Genomic DNA, 26,800 nt, shown 5'->3' on the forward strand with positions numbered 1-26,800 from the left:
AACAATTACAGGTCACTTGTCCCTCCTCCCCACTTCCCTGCCAAGTCATTCTCCGTACATTGCTGAAGGGTTCTCTGAGCGATTAATTGCAATGGTTTCCTAAATAAAGGATATCGAGGGCAGCAGTAACAGTACAAGAAACTCACATCTTGGCTCTACTTGCAAAAATGCCTGACATGGGAGCTCAATGGTTGTCATGCTTCAGGCAGAGACAGCAGGACATGTGCAGGAGCCTTCCTTAGGAAAAGGCCATGAAACCAAGCTGTTCAACAGTCTGATGCCTTTTCTTTTCTCTGAAAAAGCAGTGTTACCCAGTGTAACCCGTACAGAAAAACGCAAAAGATTCTCCACAAATCTCTATGATTAAGTCAAAAAACAAAATCAAATGAACAAAAACACCACCACAACCTCTTGAGCAGCTCAGATAAACAGTGTTCTTATGATAATAAAATATGCAATGCAAAGAAAGGGCAAGTAGTGATTAAGGAATGAAAGGGGGATGCATAATGAACAAAAATCTAGAGACCTTGCTTCATTTTTCTGCAAGGGTTGAGAATGCAATGGACTCCATTATCTGAAAACATAAAAGAAAAAGTAAAGAATGGCCAAATGGAAATGGTCTTTGAATACCAACTTGGAAAACTGTATTCTACTGTTAATCCAAAGATCTTGCATGATGTTTGGCAAATCTTTTTTTTTTTTTCTTTTCTGTGCTTCACCACTGCCTTTGAAGTATAATACCACACAAATCATTGCAATTTTAATACATTTTTATGTTTTGTATATCACTTGACTATTTTTTTCTTTGAAAATTTAGAAAAAATAACTACAAAAATAACCATCTTGAGTCATAAAAGGATTGTAATAAATCCTCATCCAATTAAGTATATAAGAAAAATACTGAATAGCATTTTAGTGAGCAAAATCCATCTCATCTCCCAGAAAATTGCAAGAAATTTTCCCTGTGGTCCATATGCAACCTCTGACGTGGACAGAGCATATACAGAACAAAAGCAACCACGCCCTTAATAACTCACATAAGGAGTTTCCCAATACCTGATTTGCTTTTGCAAGCCTGTGTATAACTATGGAAATGTGTGATATGTTCCCACATGTCATCTGAGTTGTCAAAATAGCCACTACTCAAGTGGTGCATTTCCATTAAGACCAGTATAGATTGACTTAAATTGTCCTATTGGCCTCAGCAGTATTGACTCAGACCTTAAACTTCCTATTTGTCTTTTCTCACTGGCACTTTTTTTTCATCATCATAATTTTTCATAAATTACTGCATGCTTAGTATTCCACATCATATTTAAGGAATGAACATCCACTAAGCATAAGTGATAACAGGAATCCCTGTATGGTATTTTCTCCCATACATTAGTCCACCAAAAATTCTGACATTTTCAAAAAATAAATCAAACCCCCAAAAGCCTGGAATGGTAGAATCAGTTGGAAAACTTTTGTTTGTTTTTTTGATAAAATCATGAAATAGTTCATCATTCTCAAGGCATAGCAAAAGAATGCCAACTGAGGTAAAATAAAGGTACTAATGCTGCTGAACACTACATGAAGAAAAACAAGATGAAAAAGATGCAATAACAAGTCAGTCTCAAAGGAGTAAAACAAGAAGTTTGCCAACACCTCTTTGACAATACAAAGATATTTACCAAGAACAAAAAGTATATTTAAAAAAGCAATTAGTGCAAAATAACTATGAACTACTATTGCATAATATATGTAATAATTTAAGAAATAGGAAAAAAATCACAAAATACATGCAAAGTATTAAGGTTGTTATAAACTCATTTTAAGAAAGATTCCTAAATATTTTAAGATTAACAATACATTAACATATAATGATAATCTCATCAAATGTGGAAAAGCAACAACAAACATGTATCTAAATATTAGCACAGAACAACAACAAAAAATCCTAATTGGCATTTCTATGATAGCAGTTTTACATCATTTTAGTATTGTAAACTGAATTTTATCCTTAACATTTTCTCTAAGACTTCATTCTACTGACAGAATGATGTAAAATGGCACTTTACTAGACATATAAAACAAGTTGGCATAGTCCAACAGGACAATAAAGCTTATTTTTCAGGGGAAATATTTTTGTAACTCAACTGACAAATAATAACATCTCCAGAAAATAAAAGGAATCAGATCTCATACATTTACATTCAGCAGCATTTACTTAACTAATAGTGTGGTCATCATTTTGACTGCAAGTCTGCTCCCAGCTCCACTGACATCAGTTAAAAACAAGTAGAAGTTCAGCACGACTTATTTATATATTCTTATATGCTCCCATTTCTCTAAAAATATGTGGATAATATGTGTACATTCTCTAGAGAAATGTTTTTTTAAAAAGTGTGATTATTCTACAGATGTCATTTCTCCTACTGAATGATAAAGGAATCTATAATTAGTGAAAATAATATCTTGGTTTAAAAAAAAGAAAAAAAAAAAAAGAGCTTCTTTATATTTAACACCATTTGCAATTAAAAGCTGTTGTAACCAGACAGTACTCATTACCTGAAAACTGGGAATGGTACTCTGAGAATGATACTGTAAATTAAAGCAATAAATTCTGCATAATTTAAACACCAGTATTCAAAATGATCCAATGTGATATCATAATGGAGAAAGTTTAAGAAAAAAAGGCAAATCACAAGAGAAGGATGCACAACCTATTGGAATGCATATAAAATTACCAAATTTCCTCTCCAACACCTGTGAAATTATCACTAATTGCCTTCAAATCTTTTTTTAAATACTTTTCTTGTTTAGTATTGCTTTAAAAAGTTACAAATAAAAGTAAAACTACCCTTTGTCACTAAATGAATGAAGAGGATATTTTGGAGATGTACTATATCTTTAACAGTTAACAGCATCTCAAAGCATGTTACTCATGGTATCACCACTGACATTTTGTTTTAATAAAGGCTCTTGTTACTGGAAGTAGATGCATATGTTCTCACTTTATACCTGGTGGAGCTATCAGCTCATTACCATTCACTGCCTCCTTAAATCATTCCCTTAGGTATAAAAGCCATCAGACGTAATTCCATTAACAATTACAAGTATTATAAGGAAGTGTTTTAGAAATCCGTGAAAAGGGAGGTGCAACTTGCCTTTAATCTGTAATTATAGCAAGGAGTGTGAATATGAGCTATGGAACACTTTGGAGGAATACTGTTTTATAGATATCAATCATTTGTTTTGCTTGCTACACAAAACAACAGTTCAGTATTGCAGCAAAGCAGTACAAGGAGGGGTACGTGGGTTAAACATGCATTAGTTTCTCCTCCCTGATATTCTGAACAACAATAAAATTTATCGTTTACCCACAACAGTAAGGCATTACTTTCAATCCTTACAGGTTAAAAAAAAAAAGGGGGGGGGGGGGGACTTCGTTAAGGTAAAGTGAATAGGTCACAAAACACATCTTAAAAATACAACCTAATTCTGCCAGTGCTTAAGCACAATAATGAAATAGTCATCCTTACTGTCTCAGATTAAGGGAAAACACATTGGTTTTTGACAGATGCATCACTAATTGTTAGAAATATGGTGCTCAATTCAGTGAAGTATTCAGGCATTTACTTTATATGTTTAAAATCTAATTGAAAGATTGAAAGTGATGAGATTATTCATACATAGGAAATAACCACATGTTCAGTGTACAGAGCTGCCTCTGAAAACAATATTTAAATATGCTGAGCACCTCACTGATCTTGAACTTTGGACTGCAAACAAGATAGAACGCCTCTCAAAGAGCACTGAGCTTTTTCCCAAATAATTTGTAATTTTGTGAACATAGTCCCAATAATCAGTAACTCATTCAATCTACAGTCCTGCTATTAAAAGTACTATGGCCACATCTCACACAAACATCACCATTTGACATGTCTTTAAGTGAAGTTAAAGCATGGGGAATAAGTAGAGTACCGCACAAAAGTGCTGATAGGAACAGACTGGAGTGGCAGGTGACACAAGGAGTGGAGCTAACGTTTGTGCACACACGTGGTGCAAAGAGGAAGACGTGTCGCTTGTAACAGACATTAACAGATTTGTCAGGGAAGTTACAGACATGTACTTATGACAGTGTTTTAAAATGCAAAGAGGGGATTTTACAGATTTACTCTAAGCTTTGCATTTACACTTCATGTGATCTTTGCACTCGATATAGGCATACGCATCTGCACTAGGTTTTCCTTCAGGGTGAAAGACATGAATGAGTAAAGAAAATGCACTACAGAAAGGCATTAGGCTAGCTTGTGCTTTAGGAACGTGGGAGTAGCTAAAGCTGTTCTAACCTTTGCTTTCATTTTTAAGGTAAGATACAAATACACATATACAGTGTAAACAAGTCTTTATTTTGATCCACATTAATATGTACCAGATGCAAGGAGATCAACAGAACACTCTGAGGCTACTGTTGTGGCCAAGTCTAATCTCCCAGGAGGCTGCCTGAGAAATCAAATCCTTATGTTCATAGAACAAACAAGCTTGTGTGAACCTGTTCCTCGTAGCTGCAGAATTTAACTACTGAGCCACTGTTGACCGCTAAAAAACCAAACTGAATACTGTTCCACCTTTGATTTTCACCCTTAATTTTTTTTTTAATTTAACTATGGCTATATAAGTCAAAATAACAATTTAACATAGTTATGATGCATTGCCATATTTGTTAAAAATAATGGAGTGAGCAGAAACAAAACATAGGTGTTTTTTGAATGCTCATTTCATTTATTTCAGAAGTCAAACAGGCTTTTCTTTGCAGTGAGCTTAAAAACAAAACAAATTCCTCCAGTTCCCTACCCTTTACTCATTTCCACAGCAGTTCCATAAACCAGTATTGTCTCACAGACACAAAACTTAACCACAGTCAGGGACTTAGGCTTGGTGTAGGGTCAGAGGATGAAGTGTCAGCATCTACACTGAAAAGTGTCCTGTCCAAATATAACATAAGAGAACCAATGATCTTGAGCCTGTGTAAATCTGAAACCATGGAAACAAGGAGATCAATGCATAAGCAGTCCGACTCTTCTCAGTTATAACATGAACAAAAGGGAGCAATTCTTCCCCCTTTGATTTAATCCACATTTTCTTTTAAATTAGCTACACTGCTATGATTGTCCTATCTGAACAGGATTGGACTGTGCTATTTCACTACAGAACTATACATACATAGTGTGTATATATATACACACGCTGATAGATACAGCTAGTAAGTACTAATATATTACTATATTTAGACTAAAAAAAGTCATTACTTTCCATACAGCCTATGACATGCCATTTTATGTCATGCAACGTGCATCTAGATCAGATACCATCTTTTGCTACACACATTAAAGTCTGGATCTAGCAGGTAGAAACACCAGAGACTGTTTTTTTCTAAGACACATGAAACAATTACATTTTATTTCATATATTTCTCTGGTTAATAAAGCAGAATTCTTAACTTCCATCAGAGAAAATTATATAGGTTCAAATTAAGTAACTCCAGCAAATACTAGTACCAGAATGCAAAGGATCATTCTAGGTTTGCCACTGAGGGACAGCATAAAGGACTTAAATGAGCACAGCAAAGTAAAGCTCAAAGCCTGTGTGATCCTGGGTGCCTGACCATGAATATATAGCAGGGAAGTCAGCAAAATAATGACAAGCTTAGACAATGGTACCATTTTTTAAACTTCGCACAGACAATAAACATTTTTCTTTTAGCATTTCTACCTGATAAAAAGTAAAATTAATTGTGCCATTGAGCAATTTTGTAGTAAATGATATCTAAATACTAAGAGGCAGCTTTAAAAAAGGAGAACTACATACATATGCTATTGTTCCACAAGCTAAAGTTAAAAACAATTTCAAGAAAAAATGAAAACAGAAGGGCCAAGTTCTGGTTTCATAAAAAGGGCAGAATAGGGGACTGTGATCTTGAAAAGCATACAGAGTAATGCACTAGAAAATATCTAAATATCTAAAATATCAGATTTCCTAAGTTTTCCTTCATTAATCCCTTGAGGGAGAAACATATGATGGTTTTGAAATCTGACTTGGTAGCATCAAAGTAGAAAGCCATCACACTTCTCTTTCTCAGCAGTGAGTAAAGGTTCAACTTAGCTTTAGCAGACACCCACCTGCTCGAGTGACTGGCATTTAAAACACATGCTCAGCTGGAGCTTTCATAACAGTTTGTTTTACAGTACATTTCCTTTCCTTGCCCCACAAACATATGAAACATATCATAGGGATATGTTGGAAACAGCAGCTCTAGGCCAGTTGAAAGCAAAATATTTGCAGGTTAAGTTTCATAATTATAATATTCAGCACAATCACAGAACTTTCATTCTACCTGCACTAATTTTCAAACAAATGTTTTCTGAATACAATCAGGGTGGTTTCTTAAGTTATAAAGAACAGATAGTTAAGCTGCTTTTTATTGTAAAACAGTCTCAGGTTATCCCCTAGTTCGCAGTGTTTTGCTGGTGCTGGTGTTGTTTGTGGTTTTGTTTGTTTGTTGGGGGGGGGAGGGTTGGTTGGTTTTTTTTTTTTTTAGGAGGAAAGAAAGGATTTTTCTAATAAGAAAAAAAAAAACAATTTTGAATAAATACAGAAAATTAAATTACACATTAGGTAAGTAATGCTCTAAGGTGGGGTTTATTAAACCAAGTATCCTGAATAGTCTTTCAGTAAGACTGAATTTATTCTCAACAAGTTCTTCATCAGTAAGAGAATTGCTATATTTGTCGTGTGAGGAGATGAGTACTGCATCAGTGCAGAAGAGTACTCTTTACACTCCTGCTTGGACAGCTAGGTAAGAAAGAGAGCTTAAAGGAACATGAATACAGAGATCCTAAACAGCCTTCTAATCTCACAACTAGAGTAAATTTAAGACATTCTGTGATAGATACAGCCATGAGATTTAAGTAACACATGAAACCTACCCAATTTACAGATAACGTAAGAGGAGTTATAATGTTTGGTTTATACTCAAAACACTGTTAGAAATGCAGATATATACTGCAATTACATCCTCTGACAAGTACACTGAAGGAAATCAAGCACTGTGAATGATTTTTAGAATAATAATCAGTATGGTAGCATTAGTCTGTGGAAGGCATTGCCCAGAATCTTAATGAACCATTACTATTCTACAACACTTACTGCAAGAAAAAAGGATGTGTACACTACAAGCAGTTTAGTAAAGTATGAAATAACAATGTAAATTATATCTTTTTTCTCTTTAACCTCTTTTCCCCCCCAAAAAAATGGGAAACATATTTTACACATTCCAATGTAAATGTCTTTCAATTCAATGATTTTTATTATTACTATTATTTTGACAAAAGGAACCAGCAATCAGGAAAAAAAAAAAAAAAAAAAGGAAAAAACTTTAAAAGGATCACAGTAGCATCCAAGACTGCAGCAAGATGGCCACAGTAGGGTGTTAGTTATTTTTGTTTGTTTTCTTTTCTCCCCATCAGAATGATGCTCTGTCCACGGGTTCTTCAGGAGACCATCTCTTTCCAGCATAGTTTAAACCTAACCATTAGAAACTTTATAGGCAGTTTATGGGGCATTTCTTGCTGCTATCCCTGTATTTTCACACGTTTGACCTAGGAACTTCCCTTTAGGGATCAGAACACCAAAATTTTATTTACAGGTACCCAGACAGTGTTCCTTGGTGGCACCAAGTGCACTAAAGCCTCAGATTTCCCTCCAGTTTAAATGTTTCCTCTCTTCTTTCATCCACCCTCCCCAGCCTATTCTAGACCGAAAACTATGGCCTTAAACACCCTATTACTTTTCACAACTCACCTTCTTGTTCTAGCCCCTATTTCTTCTCATTCTTCTCTGCCAACGAAGTATTCCCATTTCAGTGACACCCTTTCTTCCTCCAACCTAAGACACAACCTATTTCATCCAAGATCCCCAATATTCCTGCAAGTATCTGCTAGTAGGAATATCTATAGTCTTTTTCTTGATTTTATAGTCTTTTTACTTGATTTTACACACTCCCTTTTCCTCCAACCAGATTTAAAGATTAGAGAACCCTTTAAAAAGGGTGGCAGCTGCCACCACTGCTGCCAGTTTTGCTTTTTTGCCTGAAATTTGAGATACAACTATCGTTTTTCTAAAGGTCACTCTTACAAGAAATCCACAATGCATCGTAATCATATCTAGCTTATGAAGGAAAGTACAAAAATATTGCTTATAACTATTTTGCGGGAAAGTATAAAGATACTGATACAAAAAAAAAGAAGGTGTCTATATCATGAAACAGCTGTAGGCAAAAATAATTCCCAGTGAGTGTATGGATGTGACCACAAAAAAAATATCCTACATAAAAGAAATACAAGTCCTCATATTTTTAGACCATTTTTCCCCCTGCTACTTTAAAATGCTGGCTGTAGATTTCTTTTTCTTTTTTTTTTTTTTTCCTTTTTAAACTAGTTGATTTGTTTCAGCACAGCAGTAACAAACATTTTTAAAACATATGTTAGACTGTCTTGCATTTGCATGAACTTCTGAGCCAGAGTAAGGCAAGTTTAGGTGCCTTAAGACTTGAGAGGTTAGATACAAGCTAAGTCTCTGGCACCATTCTGTGCGCTCCATCAACAGAATTTACTGCCATCTTTGCAGATGAGAGTGCTGTAAACTGAAATCTAAAATTAAGTTAATATGACAGGTTTGTGGCTGGAGAGCAAACACTTCACTGTGAGGGCAACAGTAGTGGCATAAACAGCTGGAAACCAGTGTATCACTACACGTATTAATTCAGAGGAATTGTCACAGTGTGCCTTTATGCAGCTAAGGGGGAGTCTCACCCTCCTAGTTAAGAGACTCTGTGGCCTCGTCGTGTTTCTTTACGGCAGCCCTCTGCAATAACACGTGCAGACCCAACAGCAGCCTGTTCCTTTCTGTTTCTGTGTTTCCAAGAGAGTTCTCAGATTTATAGACACATCACACAGCTTTCACTTCCAACAGATAGTACCAGAAAGTGGCCTTAAGCACTGCCGTCTCTTCCACTCTCCTTTCAAGTACCAGCAAGGATTGGTAGCCAACATGAAAATAGAGACCAACAGTGAATTGTTTGGAAAAATCTCACCTAACAAAAAAAAGGAGTCTAATTCTAAGCCTCAATGGCAATGCTGGCTAATACCAATAAAAGCAGAACAACATAATAGACAAAAAATATTACTTAATCACCAAGTCCAATCAGAATTAATGACCTGTACATAGGCCAAAGCCAAACTTATGGTCAAGGTGCACAATTGCCCCAGTCCAGTGGATGGTTCTGGACAGGGATCCAGGGATTCCTGTGGGAGGCTTCCCTTGGGAAGGCGAGTAGTATCCCAATTTTGGATGAGGCCAGCAACCACCTCTTGCTACCAAGAAGGTATCATAACAGCAGGGGAGGTAAAAATCCCCTGACTACTTCAATACGGTATTAGAGCTTCCTCTGTAGCTCAGAAAGTGATTTGAATAAATATTACCATCAATTTTCAAAAGCGTCACCTTTACTACAGAGCAGGCTAATCTTAAAAAGGATTAAGATTAGGTTAGCAAATGTTTATTGATCATTTGACTTGGAACCACATTTTTACTGCTTTTTGAATCTCAATAACTCATCATGAAACATATTTCAGCCTAGTACACCTGCTGAATTAAAACAGCCACATGAAACATATGTCGCTGTCAGACCTATCAATGTAATTTAACAAAATTGTGACAACAAATACCAGGGATATGTAAAGAAAAAAGAAGAAAAAGAACAACCTACAACTACATAACCCTACACAGAGTATTATCTGTGGTTATTGTTAACTGGTCTCTCCATTTATCAAAGAGAGAAGATGGAGTGTGAACACCTGCAACATGCTGACTTACAGTACTCATACAATTTTTCAACAAGGAGCTGTTTTCTCTTTCAGACACATTTCTGTTCTGTATCCTCCTTTGGTCTGTAGCATCAGAGTGCACATTCTTTTTATCCAAAGCTTTTGGAAAATGATATTAGTAACCCTGACTGTAAACAGCACTTAATTGTGCAGGGGCTGTTTTAAATTTACACTGAATTCCAGTAACTTGCTCCTGGCCATGCATAGCCTTTTTCTAACCTGACCTTGAGGTAAGGTTTCAAAGGAGGGAAAGGAAGAAAGTAACAAAAAGCCCTTTCACAATTTACATCTATGAAGTGTTAGTTTACATTTAGATTTTAAAATATTGAGCTTAAGACTCTTGCACAAGAACTCCAACTAACATTTGTGTTTCTGAAATACAATTAAATTCTGAAAAACTACTATGGAACAAAGATTTCTTTTTTGTTACACCTGATAACTGGTTAAGAGATAAAATAAATATTTTATACCACTTGGCTGCTCAGCCGTGGAAAAGTAAGATATGCGTACAGTAATGTATAAGCCCTCTTGCCCTATACTCTTGCAGTATCTTTGCAAGAGTTCTCATGGGAACTATTTGTTATATTTTGAGCCTTTAATTTTCAGGGGGAAAAAAAGTTAAGTTTTCTAAAATTTATGAAAGCAAAGCTTCAGCTCTGAAGCATGTGTGGAAGTGATGAAGATAATTTGCAAACTTCTGGTTTGTATCTGTCCCCAGAAGTACAAAGGTGGAGTGCACTATTTCACTTTTTATTTTATTCAAGCAAAGAGAAAAATAAAGAGGTTTCCTTGCAAGTTAGAAACAAAAGGGCAAACCTGACATGTCATACAATTTTGCATTTAAGCAGAAGTCTCAATCCTAAAACGGGTTCAGTAACCAGGACACTGTTTTATCCCAGCATCAGTTACAGAAGGCTGGGAGACAGACAGTGATGGAGAATTACTGACCAGTCACAGCACAGTGCAGGGTGCTTGCTTCGAGCTTGTGTGCTGTAGTGGTGACTTTCACTGCACTTCTTCCCCAACTCTTCCACACACAAACTTGAGTGACAGAATGGGAGTTCAAAGAGCAGGGTATAAAAATGTGTATTGATGCCATTCTCCTAGCCTATAAAAAATGTCAACAGAAATTTCTTAACTACTTTTATTTTTAGACTGTTTTCTACAATGTTACCATAACTTTCAAGACTCACATCTCTGATTTTCAAGGCTCTCACTCTGTGGCTTAGCAGGTCCTAGCACTGCTGAGCTGTGCTGCCAGGCAGCAGGAGGCTCACATGCAGCAGGTCTTCCCCCTCCACCCCAAAAACCAACGTGGAGTCTAACTTGCAGGCAGACTGAGGGCACATACAGGCACTGCTAGTACCTGGGCACTTGGAGACTGGGCAGAATGCAGGCACCAAAGAAAAACTCATGGCGATGCAGCAAAGGACTTTGGAAAGCCCCAGACACTTGAAGCCCCAGGCACTCACTTATAGTGAAGATGCAGAAGTATTTTAAATGAATTTGACTAATTCCATAGTACATGAGTTTTTTTGAAAAGAAAAATATTAAACCATTCTATTCTAGAGCTTGGAAAATTAGGCCCAGTAAGTAAAATCGAGCATAGACATCGAATAGCAAAGGTTATACAAGATACTAGCAGTATTAATTTCTTTATAATAAATAACTTTATCAGCCGCTTATCATAGTCCCTCTCCTAGATCAAATTTAGACAGAGGAAAGCAGATCAAACAAAATATTTTAATCAGTGCTTTAACTACATGATTAATGACTTATTTAAAGCAAACATCTATTCTGATGAAAGAAAATCTCATTATTTTGAAAAGCTGCCTTATTCAACTTGATTACTCCATTTAATAAAAAGTTAAATTGAATAATATACTGTATAAAACCCATTTATCTTAGTATTCTTACATGAAAAACAACCTTGTGTTAAAACGATCCTGTGTTATAATGTTATTGGCTGCTCTTAACTATACTACAAGCAATGAAACAGTTATGCAGTAGTTTCAGCTAAAATCAATAGCAGCTTGTTTTGTAACGTAAAGGATTATGAAAACATAACTTGCATATAAAAGTAAGCTTTAGAGTACACTGTTAACGCAAGTATTGAAATGTTGGGCAGGAAAAAAAAGAAGAAAAAAATGCTATTCATCTTCTGTTCTATTTAAGGCATTTGGAGATCTTGAAGGATCTTATGAAACTGGTAGGTAATAGGCGTAAATGTCAACACTCTGGAACATCTGAAAAAAGAGGTTTCTGGCTAATGGCCTCACTAGTTATAAGAGAGATGCCAGCAGATTCACCTAATGCAGAGCTCATTTCATTTTATCACTGCAACATACCTAATGAATACTCTAATGCAACATGCAGTATCAGTGTTTCTCCTTGAACAAACAGTTTTGTTTTTGTTTTTTCACATTTTTATATGCTTTAGGAGGGATTTTGCCAATGTAGCTAATACTTAAGAGGAAAAGGAAATTGCATCCTTAATGGTGTTCCATCAAAGAAATTTCCATTGAGTGCAAAGCAGGCTGGGGAGTCAATCGAAGGTCAAGCCTGTTAGAGGTCAAGTTCCTTGAAAGATCGCAGTTCTGAAGTTTAATTGTTTTCAGGAACAACTCTGCTGATAGGTCAACAGTGAATTTTATAGCTGACAACACTCAAGGAAAGAAGTCATTTCCAAGGCTGAAGTGGCTATGGACCACTGAACAACAAGATGAAAAAAAAAAGTAACTATAGACGTCAAAACATATTTTTAGGCTCACCATTTAGAAATAAAAAAAAAAAATACTGCTTGCATCACTGATAAATAAAGCAGGCTAATGCATCTCACTGTCTTAGGCTGCTGTAATACACAACAAAAATACAATGTTTTACAAGAGATTTATGAAGTGCTTAAAAAATAACGACAGTAATAGTGATCTAAAAGTTCAATTTCGTTCCATTTGCAGAATGACTAAAACTTCTTCTGCCCCTTCAAAATAGTATTTTAAGTGACTGGACGAGGTATCTGGATATAAAATACCCACTCATAAATGCTGTTCTCATGCCCATGGTTGGGCTTCTCCATCATACCTAAATCACATTCCTTAGTACCCCCAAAGCGCATAATCCTTTATAGCATTTCAATGATGGCTAACAATATGAAATGAAGAAATATAAGTTTTCCCCAAATAAAGAAACGTTAATGTTACAGTGCATAACAGTGTAGAGCTTGGCCATAGAGCTTGTAGAGCTTCCACCATAAAAGTTAACCTTCATATGGTTCTAAACCTTCAATTAAGATCATATAAAAAAAAAAATGATTTTTTTTTTTTTTTATAGATATTCCTGACTGTGCAATTAATCAGAGCAGTAAAGTGGACTCTTCACTTCTGGTTGGCAATGGAACAAAACCTGAAAAACTAGGTGTCACTAAACATACATGACAAATAATTTGGATCTATGTATTTTCAAGAACCTCTCCATTTTGAACTTGCATATATTACACAGCACTATAGCTGCTCTACATACTCAAATTTGGAAATACAAAGACCATTCGGCTTGCTAATTGTCTTAAAAGACTGAACATGAATAAATGAATACATAGCACGACAGAGTTCTCTTTGCGAAAAAGTGGCATGCTGTTCAGTTACAATTACCACTGTGCCTTTTGAGTCAAAAACTGGAAGACAGGAAAATAGTAACTGCAATCAGTGGGAGTTTTGTCTGAAGATGGACTTAAAACAATCTATATGGATGGATCTAAAGTGCTAAGAAAATTTAGGGCAACTAGGAAGCAAGAATCAATTACAGGGTCAATGATCTTCTATGGGACATACAGGAGGACTTTTTGTGCACCTTCATGGAGCGTCCCCTTTCCATATGGAGCCAGAAGACTGAGAAAGGAGAAAATTTTGTTTCAGGTTAAAAAAAAAAAAAAAAAAGAAAAGAAAAGAAAAGAAAAAAGTACTCATTCCACTTACCTGCTCCTCCAGAAGATATCACCTTTTTGAGTAAATTAGCAATAATCCTTAGAAAGTACTAATGAAAAAGCCCTTACTTCCTCCACTTTCATAATCACAGGAGACACATCACATTCATAATCTTTAATTCTGACAGAGTAGAGGTCACAACCTTCAGATAGCCCTTGCTTGCATTCAAAATCTACTATTTTTGTATTTAGATCAGAAACCTGATTGCCATCTGTATGCAGTCATTACTTAGTGATTACAGAAGATATAAAAATATTCAAGTATGTAAATCAGCTCCCTGCCTAAATAATGAAGTTTCAATTAAGCATGACCACCTGAAATGTGTCCTTTCTGTTATACAATAAGCAGAAAGAGGAAAGAATATAAATAATTTCAGCAGCACACAGCTCTAGCAGACTTAAAATGAGATACCAGCATTTCATTCAAGATTGTAGCAGCTTCACAATTTTGCTGAAAACAGAAGAAAAATATAACACAAAAAATGTTTTTGTTGGAAAATAAAATAAAACTACAATGATTATTATATTTCCTGTTACATCTATCAATAGTCATACAAACACAGAACAAATGCAGAGAGTTAGTAAAGCACAATTCCTCAACTCAGGCAATAGCTTATTCATCCATTACACTTGCTTGATCTAATGGAACTCAAAATAGAATATACAATAACATCTCATAAGTAAACTTCAGGAAGACAGGTTCTCAGTGTTTTTGTGAAAATTTTCAGGTTTCCGTCTAAAACAATTTTTTAGTTATAGGTTAAAGAAACATGACACATTGAGTTCCGTATGCGTGGGATGTTGCATATGGTCCTTTTCAGAGGACAATGTTTATCTAAAATTTAGAAGGTTAAGAGTTGTTAAAAACAATAGCAAGCCACTTATAAGCTTGTTCTCTGATCATCTGTTAAAAGCTATACAGGTTTTACACAGTTCTCGAACTATCATCATTCAGAGTACTTTTTGAAAAATACAGTGAGCAGCGTAACCAGCATCTCTCAGATATGGTTCATTTCACTGTAAATCCTCTTCCCTGGGAAAAATGCATTCAGCAAAGCTTAATGACCACTTCATCTCTTTGTGATAACGTGCAATAGCACATTTTATTTGCCTGACCTGATAATGGCCCTGATAATGCTAAGAGAAATCTAAGACAGATTGTAACTATTCAAAAATAAAAAAAAAAAAAGTAACATAGGAAGATCCTTCCATATACCAGTGCTTTAACAGCACTAGCAGAGATTGTCAGGCTGCACAGTATGTAATATTGAATTTCCCTGTAATTTAAGCCTTTAAAAATATTTTTCTTGCCATAATGCAGACATGACAAAAGGTTTAGACATGAGTTTGTAGCAATCCAATCTCACAGAAACTCTTTTTTTTCCAAACTATTATTCCAAACAGGGGCCCAGATCCTGCAAGCCATCCTCCAACACTGACCCAAGTGCCTGAATGAAGAAAGGTCGATTTAAGCACTTCATTGAACTGAAATTACAGACAGCATCAATTTTGGAGAATAATCATGCTAAAAATAAAACATCTGCTTGGACTCATCTTAATATCACACTGTGTTGCTTCACCATCGTATTTCTTATGCAACAAGTCTTTTGAGGCTGGAAAAAAGTGTCTGGGGGCTTTATTTTTTTTTATGGTTCTGTAACATTAATCATAATCTACCACTGAAATAGCAAGCTATGGTGTAATGTAATGGTCATTTGGATGGTTCTGTCATTACTTTTCACCATCTTGGGGGAATCACTTAAGTTACTATTAAAAAGTTTTTAATCTTGAGCAAATACTGCACTACTTTTGATGGAACCTAATTAGGAATCTCATTAGCAAAATGAGACTTTTAACTGATATAAGATTTTTGTATTTTATGTTTTCTAGACAATCTGGAAATGGATAGTATGAGTTAGTCTTGAACTACATCCCGTTCATGGAGACGAAAAACTGCAGCACAGAGAAAATCAGCAAATAAGCAAAACCAAGAAAAAATGCGAACACTGAAATATGAAGACCAAAGTCAACAATACCAGACCACATGCACTCTGTCCAAGGGGTCTAGTAGTAGGGCAAAGTCACAGTAATAGATGTAGAAAATCAGTTCCCTGTACATTCATGCTACTAACAGTTAGCAAAACTCACTGTCCAAACCACACAATGGTTTAGTGACATAGGGAAATGTATTTGTGGGAGCAGAAAGACCTAAAGCAGGCTGAGAATCTATCCTCTACATTCTGACCTTTACATCATGAAGATGACCATTTTTACCAAGCATTTCTAGAAATATCTGGTTTCACCCCTTTTAGACAACAGGAAACATCTACAGGCATGGAAGGCAACAGAAGTCATACATGGCAATGTCCTGCCATGATGTAATAACTAGTAGAGTCCAAAATCAGATCTATATATATCTTTGAACTTATACATATGTATAAATATATATATATACACACACACACATATATCCTGCTCTTTCAAACAAAGCAAAACATCATTTTACTGGGGATATTAAGATAAGAGAAATATTTTAATGCACAGAATCCCAGCATTTGATCCATTATTTTTCTCCCCTTTCCTCCTTGTTGCTAGTAGTAACACAAAGCCACAAGTTCTAGCCAGAAATTCTTCAGGGGGGTGGTTTTAGGAAAATATTTATTAATAAATCTTTTTTTTCTCCAAATTTGTTTTAACGTACAGCATCTGTTGTTTTGTGAGATTCTATACAAATTAATATAATATTACACAGGCTCACTACTGAAATTAACTGAAGGCTGTCACAATGTGAAATGCATGTTTACAAAGCATGCTAACTAAACAGCAATAACTAATAGCAATTGATGTAAAGAGGTAAACAGCAGCAAGGTTGAAAACACAATCTAAGTTCCCTAATGGTATCACAGCCACAAAGTTAAAAGCAATCCATAAAATTATATATATTAAAAAAAAAAAAAAAAAGTTTATACTTGGTTGTACAGTTTCCTCCTTTTAATCTAAAGCATTTTTAACAGGAAGGTAGAGTTCTAAGCAGATGTTATATTTATAACCTAGTGTACTTCACAATTTGTTTGCTAATAACTGTTGCAGGGAACAGGCAAACTGTTATTCTGAATGAATACTGCCCTTCTCAGCTGTACTGGGCCTTGCTGGGATAGAGTTAATTTTCTTCATAGCTGCCTGTATAGTGCTGTATTTTGAACTTGTGATTAAACCAGTGTTGATAACACTGTTGAAAACACCAGTGTTTTGGACATTGCTGAGGAGTGCTTGCACAGCATCACGCTTTTTTTTCCTTACTTACTCTGCCCCTCTCAGTGAGTAGGGAAGGTGTGCCGGAAGCTGGGAGGTGGCATAGCTGGGACAGCTGACTCGAACTGACCCAGGGGATATTCCATACCACGTGACACTGTGCTCAGCAATAAAAACTCAGGGAAAGAAGGAGGAACATTTGTGTTCATGCTTTTCATCTTCCCATGTAACCATTACCCATGCAGAAGCCCTTCTTTCCAAGAAGCAGGTAACCATCTACCTAGCGGTGACAAATAGCAAATACATTCATTAATTTTGCTCTGCTTGCAACATGGCTTTGCTTCACTTATTAAACTTGTTAAAAATGTAAAGAACTTAAAGAACCATGAGATTTCAGATTTTGTCTTTTTGATCCTCTCCCCATCCCACTGTGGGGGGGAGTGAGCAAGCGACTGGGTGGGTTCTGAGCTGTTAGCCACTGTGAACCCACCCACACAGCCGCACGCAAGCACCACCGTTTTCACAATTACACTCCGTATGGTTTGTTTTACTTTGTTCCCAAAGTTTATTTTTGAATAAAGAAGACAGATTGTGACATTTTATTCCATCTAATCTAATATGCTCATTGCAGTTTAAAGGGCATGGATGAAGATACAATATATAATCTGAAAGTATTAGACAAATATCTCAAGAAAATAATGAAACATTCAGACCACCTACTCACAGCTACTTAGTAAATAGCACTGTAAAGTCATCACACCCAATGGATGATATACAGCAATTAAGGTAGATAATAATCTGAAAATAATCTAGTGCAGGTAGTATAAAAACTCCAAAGAGTTTACTGCTTTATTCACTATGAAATCTTTTTAATTTAACACAATTCATTCTAAAGACCTCATATTTATGAGGAACTTAAGGCAAATAAATGTAGGAACATGAAAAATTACAAAACTGCAGCTAAGATTGCGAAGCTGTGATCTAAACTTTACCTCTGTGTACAATGAATACTGTAGAAATTAGTAAAATTAATTACTAATATCTGGAAAAATATTATGGGAACTGTATTTACTGTAAGTAACCTGACTGCCTTATACTCCTTTCATATAAATTTGTCTTGAAAGTCAAATTCTTCTCTAGTGTACGTGTATTTGCACAAATTTTAGTACAACAGCATAGATTTTGTTCATGTTGTTCTACACTAACAATTAAATGCAATCATATTTTGAATGACTTTACATTTCCAAATAAATAAATATAGCCAGGAGCTTGATTTTGCAAGAAGAACTCATTTTGCCAATTTTCTTTGCAACAGAAGACTGAAGCTCTGGGAAACAACACTTAGTTACATATCCACACAAGATTACTTTATAACATGAAAGTGAATGAAAATAATACGGATTTCTGATAGCTTAGAAGCAAGGACACTGAAAATTTTAAGAGTATTCCAGTCCTAGATATCCTAGATAAACAATCTACTTGTCATCCTTTTCATCCCTTATTCCTTTAGTCCCGAAAGGACACAACTTCCTTTCTGAATGCTACCTTGGCATGAAAATCATGTTGTTTGTATACCAGAATATGTAACGCTAACTGCAGATCACGTACAGGAAATCCAGTGCTCATACTACACATATGCAATAAATACTCACACAAACTCAGTGCTATAAAAGTAGACAACAATGAAATGTCTTAAAAATCTTTTAAATAACCCCCTTAAGACTAACCTCTTGCAAAATAGCAGATTTTAATATTTTTTTTAAAACCATTTCTGGCAAACTATGAAATTTAACTCATAGAGTAATACAGATTGGGAAGATCTCTGAAGATCGCAGAGTTTAAAATGTTTACAGTTAGGTGAGGCTCCCTGCTTGAGTTTTGAGTATCTTCAAACACGAAGCTTGCACAGCCTCTCTGGATAACCAGTTCTGTTGTCTAACCACGCTCAATATAAAGTACTTTTCCTAATATTAGTTTGGATTTACCCTGTTACAACTTGGATTTGATGCCTTGTCCTGTCACTGTGCACCTACCAAAAGAGTTGAGTTTCATCTTCCTTTAGCATCAGATCGTCAGATAATTTAGGACAGCAGTAACACCTTCACTTGGCCTTCTTCTCTTCAGGCTATACAAACCCAGCTCTCAGCCTTTCCTGTATAACACGCTCTAGCATCCTGATTGTCTTTGTCTGGACTCACTCCAATATATCAATGTATTTCTTGTACTGGGGAGCCCAGAGCTGAATACAGTACTCCAAATGCAGTTTTACAAGTGCCAAATAGAGGGGAACAATCACTTCCCTCAACCTGCTCTCTATGCCCTTGCTACTACAGCCTAATATGTAAGCTGGTACCTTTACTGAGAAGGCACACCACTTTCAGATGTTCGGCCTATCTACTGGAACACAAGGACCATTTTCTGCAAAGTTTCAGGTCTCCACAGACTGTACTCTTCTAGTTTGATTCTTGTAGATAAATTCATCTTCACAGTGGATGTTTCTATGAATATCTGGGCTGCAACAATCTCTCACACCTGAGCACTTCATACCGTCACTCATCTTCACAGTATATCAAGCTTAGTTCGGCTTATTGCTCTACTTTTGCATGAAATGAAAGTACAGAAGGCCAGCTGAACCTTTCAATCATCCAGGGAAGAACCAGGATTTTCAACCAAGGATGAGACAGTGCTGGCAGAAGGCCAGGTAACCATGTACCACCTTGTAAATCCTTGATTACTCTGGTATGCATCTGTGGAAGATTGCTATGGGTCAACTCTAGAATGCTGTAATGTTATACCAACCTGAGAAACTTGGTATCGTCACCATACAGCCAGGAGATAACATTAGCAGCATTTGTTGTTGTTTGTTACAACAAAACAAACAAACAGGAAAAGCAGCAACAACAAAAAACACATTCTACCATTTACTTCATTTTTTAATTCTTCTTGTTCTTTGGCATGTGATGCACAGAAATTGATATCTCTTATTCCTCATTTGGCTCAAAAAATATCACGTTCTTTCACGCTAGTAAATATCTGGACAAGTAAAGTGAGGTTACTCTGTAGAGAGAAGAGCTGAAAGAAGTATTTGGCCATAAATAGATACAAAATCTCTGTTTTATTTACTTTGTACTGCTTAGCTCAATACTGATATCCTCATATCTGCAGGCAGAAATCATAATGATTTATTAATATACTGGAAATATCATTTTAGAAATTAAATAAAAACCACAGAGCTTAATACTGTAATTTGCTGATGTTGCTAGACAGTAATACATTGATCATATTAGCCTGGTACCATAAATGAATGCCTAATTCTCCACTTTTTACATCTTGTGTGTTCCCATACACCTGTAAAGAATGAGAGTGAAACACTACCATTGTGGTAGGATATGTTTCTTATTCACTTTACAGAGAGAAATCTGTCAAATGTCCCAAGGACAGCTTACTGAAATCTTGATCTATTCATTCTAGGCATTAGTCTTGAAACTGATTTTTAGCACTAAAATAGAACTTCTTTGACCAGAATTGAATTTCTGTGAAGATTTAGTAAAATGATCCCAAGACAGCATTTCCAAGAATAATCTATGGAGCATACCAACTATTCAAATTCAGCAGAATGGTCACATGGTGCTGACTCCTAGTTCATACCTCTCCTCTTTCAATAATGCATTTAAAAAGGGAAAAAATATGTTAATTCCTGAATTGCCATTTTATACGTTAAGTATATAAGCTTATATAAATTCTGTGTTTACATTAAAGATTCACAGACAGGATGGCAGACAATCCCTGCATTGAACACTCTGAAATACATTACAGAATAGGGATATAACGTAAGGATATGAGAAGACAAACATTCCAGAAGAAAATTCAACAATACGCACATAGCATTTTTACAAACAAAATCACTATACCTATTTCATAGTAAAGCACCTATTTAATGTCTGTTTCAAAATCTGCTTTAGCTAGCATGTTCCTACAACTAATCACACTTCAAGGAAGTTAAATACTAATAATCTGTGTGTCATTCTTGTTACTTTCACCTTCTGTTAACTTGCTTATCTACTTCAGAACACTATAAATACATATTTCTATTCCAACAGGCAAAGAAAGTTAATGAGATTACAGAAATGGTTAAGGCAGTCATTTATAGGTGTTGATTTAATAAAAAGAATCCATTTTAAGAACTGCAGTACTGAAAAGATAATGCAAAACATTTATTTGTGCAGTACTGCCAGCTTGGCTCAAATAGCAGCCCTTATGGAGGGAGGTACAGACTTAGGAAAACTATTCACAGCCTCATTAGTGTAACAGCAAAACAAGGATAAAAGAAACCAGAAGGAAATATGGAAAAGAATAATGGGGCAGCACCTGAAATGTGGCACACCAGACTGCTAAATTAGAACAGTCTTCCTGGTCCTAATTCACACAGAACTCTGTGTCAGAAAACAGCACGGGGAATAACAAAAGTAGTATAGTTCTTTGGACATGACTTGTTAAGAAGTTGCAGTTAGAGAAATCTCCCCAATAATCATACTTACCTGCGAGACTGAGGAAATGGAACTGGAAATAGTGCCTTCTGTCAGTTCTTAGTCTGTACATATTTGTAGGTGCAACAGTTTCTTGGAAATCTAATCCCATTTCTTAAGGGGGAAATCTCAAAGATGACAAACCCTTGTCTGACTTGCTGCTCTGAACTTGAGATTTTCTTCTGGAAATAAATAAAACATAGACCTATGATAGGAAAGAAAAAGTCAATTTTAGTTAAACCTGAAATTTGGATATTAAGCTTCACACTGTATTAGAAACACTGTCACAAAGCTCACTTGTGGCTTTGATTTATTTTTTTTTTCCTGGTTGATCAAGCAACTCTTTTAAAACAGAGACATTTGTGAAAAAAGTAAAATGTTTGCCTCATGGAGGTAGTTCACTGGAAAGCAATCAAACCAGAGTTTCACAACTGCTGATCATTAGTGCAGGCATTTTTTTTATTCTTTACTGTAAAACTCCCATAACCAAGATATAAGTCATATCAGCCAGAAGAGGTTGACAACTTGATTATCAGTCTTGTTTAAACAGCTGATCTACAATAAATCCTCGACATAGTAGGTGCTTCCATCATTTAATCACTCCTGACCTTAAAATGCATTCTAGTTTGACCGTGAACATTGAGTTATATGTGAAAAAGTGTTACATAACACCGGAGGATCCTGCCTGCTTTAACTCTCTAGTTATGTAACTGTTTCAGGAAAACTAACCTGGAGTGGCATAAGAACACTGTAACCTTTCTGTAGACATTTCCACAGCTACCCATTTGAACCTCCCTTTAAACGGCTGCATTCTTACATGGTGTAGCAGAATATAATTGAAGAAAAAGTACAAGAAAATAACATATCACACCATGGTTCCCTGATATTAAGCTATGTTTGAATGCAAAACAATTCACTGCAGAGCAGTTGCGGAAATCTATTTAACTAGTGTCTCTATCATACATATGCAGTTGCAGAATACCATTTTCATCCCAGCTGCTCTGTGAGTGGGACATACATCATACCTGACAGTTTAAAGAATTAATATGGTATACAAGATTAACTATTAAATCAACCCTTGAAAGTTTAAGGACAAATATATGCCACTTTTGTGCAGTTTATTTGACTGAATACCGTCTACTGAAGTATTTTGTGTCCAGCTTCTTACTGTGTACAAAGAGCCCGCTTTACTCTTACTACAAGGTATACTTAAAGATGGTTTCCAGATAAGCAGATTTTAAAAGTTCAGATCACCTTTACACCCATTAATTTTGGTAATGTTAAATGTGATGATATATTCTCACTACAGACTAGTACAGATTTTGCTCAGATTTAGCATATTGCTTGATTATGCTGCACTGAGAGTTTTCTAAGAATGAACTGTCCTTCCAATAGACCTACAGGATTTCACCGATGGAAATATGATGGGGGGAAGCCATGTACCCTCAAATATTTTTCGCTCTTTTAAACACTAAATACAAGTGTTTATTCAGATATTATATTATTGGGTACTGAGTAAAAACTGAACATGCCCTCCCTATCTTGGTAACTTGGAGTGCTCAGAGGCAAGAGGATCCCTGAAGAATGGCAGCATCTCTGCACTGTCCTCTCCTGGGCTGCCAGCTTTTCTGGAGGACTTCTCTTCTTTCTTACAGCAGGAGTACACCTGAATGACTCCATAAGAGCCAAGATATTCTGCTGTCAGCTAGTGCTCCTCACTCCTCCTTTAGCTGCTGGACAATGATATCTGAAAGCTGGTTTATGGAATAATATACTGTCCAAGTCCTCTTGTAAGAACCTTGCTTGTGATTCTTCTTGGTTTATAGTTCCATTAATCTACAGTAAATCAATTCCATAGTAAACCATTAGTCAGTCCTGCATTTAGAAGATGCAAAAGTCTTCAGGTCTAGAGGTTGGTGATAAGAAATACTCTCCACAAGCTTTAAATTATGATTTCCACAGGTGCCAATCAAATAGCTATGAATTTGATGTTTAGGAAAGGTCAAATTTTGTTCTGCAGTCCGCACTCTAATGTCCTACTCAAACAATCCTCCATGAAAAAATGTTGTGATTTTCACCTATTAACTAATTCTTAACACAATTAAGCTATTATAATGCTTTATATCCTCCTACATTCTTCTAGTATACCACATAACTATTGCAATGTACATTTGGTTCAGAAAAGTAAAATTGCTTGTAGTACTTTCAGGAGTGTAACTGGAATATTATGAATACTTCATTAAAAAGCTGTTAATCACATTAAAAGTATTCAGAGGAATGTATTTTGTCCATATCTTGTGGATTCATACTGCTAAAAGTTGCAGTTAATTCTTGGGCAGAACCCTCAAAGAGTGAGGTGAAGATAATTCATTTACAAACAGTGTTTCTAAAACTAGTCCCAGTGAGGCTTCTTTGTCTGTTGAGAGGCTATCAGAAAACATACTACTAACTTTAATTTGATAGACTCCCCTTACCCAAAATACATCTAAGCCATTCATGGACGACCACAATTCATCAAGTTAATTTATTCACATTCACAACTTCTTAATTACCTACAGAGTAATTGATTTAAAACTGGTTTTATTTTTATTTTTTAAATCACAAATTAATCATCCTTTTCAATTATTACCTCCTCTATTCAGTGGGACTGCTTACCTTCAAGATTTTACTCCTGGTAGTAAAATATATGACTGCTCAGTGATGTCCACTGAAAAAATCAAACTGAACTAAGACTAAGTAGTGAAGTCAAAATTTGTGTCGTCTCTGATGACTAATCAGTATTCAAGTGCTAAGCTTGTATTTAAACCACTCTGTATTTCTTCCTTATAAACACTGACAACTACTTCAACAGTCTGGAGTTTAATGTTTAATGAGTTTAATGTTTCAATGAACCAAATGCATTTGTAAGGATACTTCATATGGCAAGCAATGGAGATATTTTTAGATTTCTGTTATCTTGTTAGATTCTCTTCTTATTCCCCAGAGGTAGTCATTCAGAAACTGCAGGATTAATACAGAAGAAAGTGGTCAGAGGCTACAATCCACTTGAGGCTTTTTTAATGAATTTAAGGAAGGCAAACCAGGCAAGCCAGAGGGGTCTGCAACTCATCAATGACTTATCAAGCTTTCATGTTGCAGTAGTTCTTGCTATTCTAGCTAGGCATTATATCCACACTTAGGAAAGAGCTATTTGGGGATTTACAGCAAGCACACCAGATGCTGATCTTTTTGTCTTCATATTTGGATTTGCATTAGAGGTTGAAATAACACCTTCCCTTTCCAAGATGATTAGAAAAACAGGTGATCAAAATACTACAGACTGATGAGATATTCTTTTAATTAGAAAGAAAATTATAGCACGCTGCATACTTGGTTTTTAAGTGAGATGGAATTAAGCCTAACACTTAACCTTGTGGTCCTAAAAAGAGGTCAACGCTGATAAAAATGAAAGTGACAAAATATCAACAGTCATTTTTCTCAGCATCACAATAACACAACCAAAGTCTTCATTTTTGTCTGCATGTCAGCTGGTATCTCCTGAGCGCAGGACAGCTGCACCAGCTGCTCACCAGGGACATAGAAGGCTGCCAAGTCTGCAGTCAGCTGGAGGACATAACTGGGAGTCTGTACTGGGGCCATACCCTGTCAGGGCAGGCAGAAATCCTGCTCTATGCATTTGGATCCATAAATAAAGGATTCTTTTTAATGCATAGAAAGGAACAAATTCACCTCACCTCATGAGTTTACTTCCTTTCCTGCAATGCACTGAAGAAAGAGCCAGGCTTTGTGCCCATTTCCCCAGCCATGCTTGCCAGTGTGCCTCCTTGCACCTGCCCAGCATGCTACCTCTGGTGCTCACCACCTGCTGCATGACCCAGAGGATACCTTCGACTGTGGAGAATCACACTCAAAACAGAAGAATGAGAAATACTAAATTCCTGTGGATAAAATTCAGCCAAAGACGCAAAATTAACACAAGTCTATATAGACTTGAAAACAAGGATCTCTGAATAAAGTTCTCCCACAGCTATGAGACAGAGCAACCTGAAAGAACTGCACGCTCCTACACGTTGCTTTGCTGATAAGCATGTTCCTGCTTTGTAGCCCACCTATGACATGGTAAGGAGGAGCTCATGGCTTACAGCCAGGGCACTTGGGTTGCAGGTTCCAGCCCAATATACTCCTCTTGATAGAGAAAGGAAGAGTCCTCTGGTAATTCAAGCTCGGCACTGAACCCTACCCAGCACAATTTAAGGCAGAGTGCCTGTCTAATTAGTGAGGGCAGAGTGGGATCTGGCAGACCTGCTGGGGAAAAGGAGTTCCTGGAAACAGTTCTCTACTTGTGAAGCTGAGGTAAGGGCCTCTTGCCGCAACAGTTAGTTTCCCATTTTAATTGCATATACTTCACCATAACATTTGCTACAAATTACAATAATTTTTTAAGGCAAATAAGATCTCAGTTATTTAATAGCCAAGACCAGGCAGTCTGTGTTTTAAATATGAAACAAGTTTCAGGTAATGCATATTCCTCCTAATATAAGAACACAAAGGTGCTTAATAACAAACTCTTAAGCACTCATTATTCCTGATTTCCTCCTGTAATAACCTACGTGCAGTCTGCAAACATCTAACATCTAATTTGGTAGCATTTTATACTCACTTTGCATTCATTTTGTCTGGAAATAATGTTAACCTAAATATCCTGTCTTTCTATCATCAAAAAAGTACATTGTTTAAGAAATATCCTCCAAACATATATACTGTTCTCCTCTGATAAAACTATAGAGTAATGTAATTTAACTTTCAGATGTCTCAAAATACTTAATATTTCCAACGAGACAAACTGTTAGACCAAGCACAGAAAATATAAAAATTGTTGTTGTATGTTCACAGTTAACCAAATAAAGAAGTGTGCCTATTGTTGGCTGTAACCTGGTAACAAAGTTACTACAACTCCTTTAACTACCCCAAAAATAAATTGTGTTCAACTTAAAAGGAAGCACAGGCATCTCAAAATAAAAATGCTGTGTGCATCCCTACATAGAAACATGTCAACAAAAAGCAGTGCTCTACTCCAGAGCAGATGGCAGCACGCCATGCACAGCTAGCAGAAC

The 26,800-nt window shown here is 36.0% G+C and overlaps 1 protein-coding gene across 9 annotated transcripts in view; it reads right to left on the bottom strand.

Moving 5' to 3' along the window:
* Positions 1-26,800, bottom strand: part of LOC310898849 (uncharacterized protein) — a 283,775-nt gene that overhangs the window by 247,117 nt on the left and 9,858 nt on the right. For 7 of the 9 annotated variants that reach the window (XR_014583776.1, XR_014583787.1, XR_014583790.1 and 4 more), the window contains exon 2: positions 21,699-21,891. Coding sequence is in view for 1 of the 9 variants with exons in the window: in XM_083834420.1 (XP_083690546.1) it covers positions 21,699-21,798 (100 nt within the window). In the remaining 8 variants the exon portion in view is untranslated. Of the gene's footprint in view, positions 1-2,550; positions 2,859-9,388; positions 11,038-21,698; positions 21,892-26,800 lie in introns of those variants that run through there. The other 2 variants (XR_014583794.1, XR_014583788.1) reach the window with 2 other exon arrangements.

The sequence above is a fragment of the Anser anser genome (assembly GCF_964211835.1).
Source record: "Anser anser genome assembly, chromosome: 4".
Taxonomy (NCBI): Eukaryota; Metazoa; Chordata; class Aves; order Anseriformes; family Anatidae; genus Anser; species Anser anser.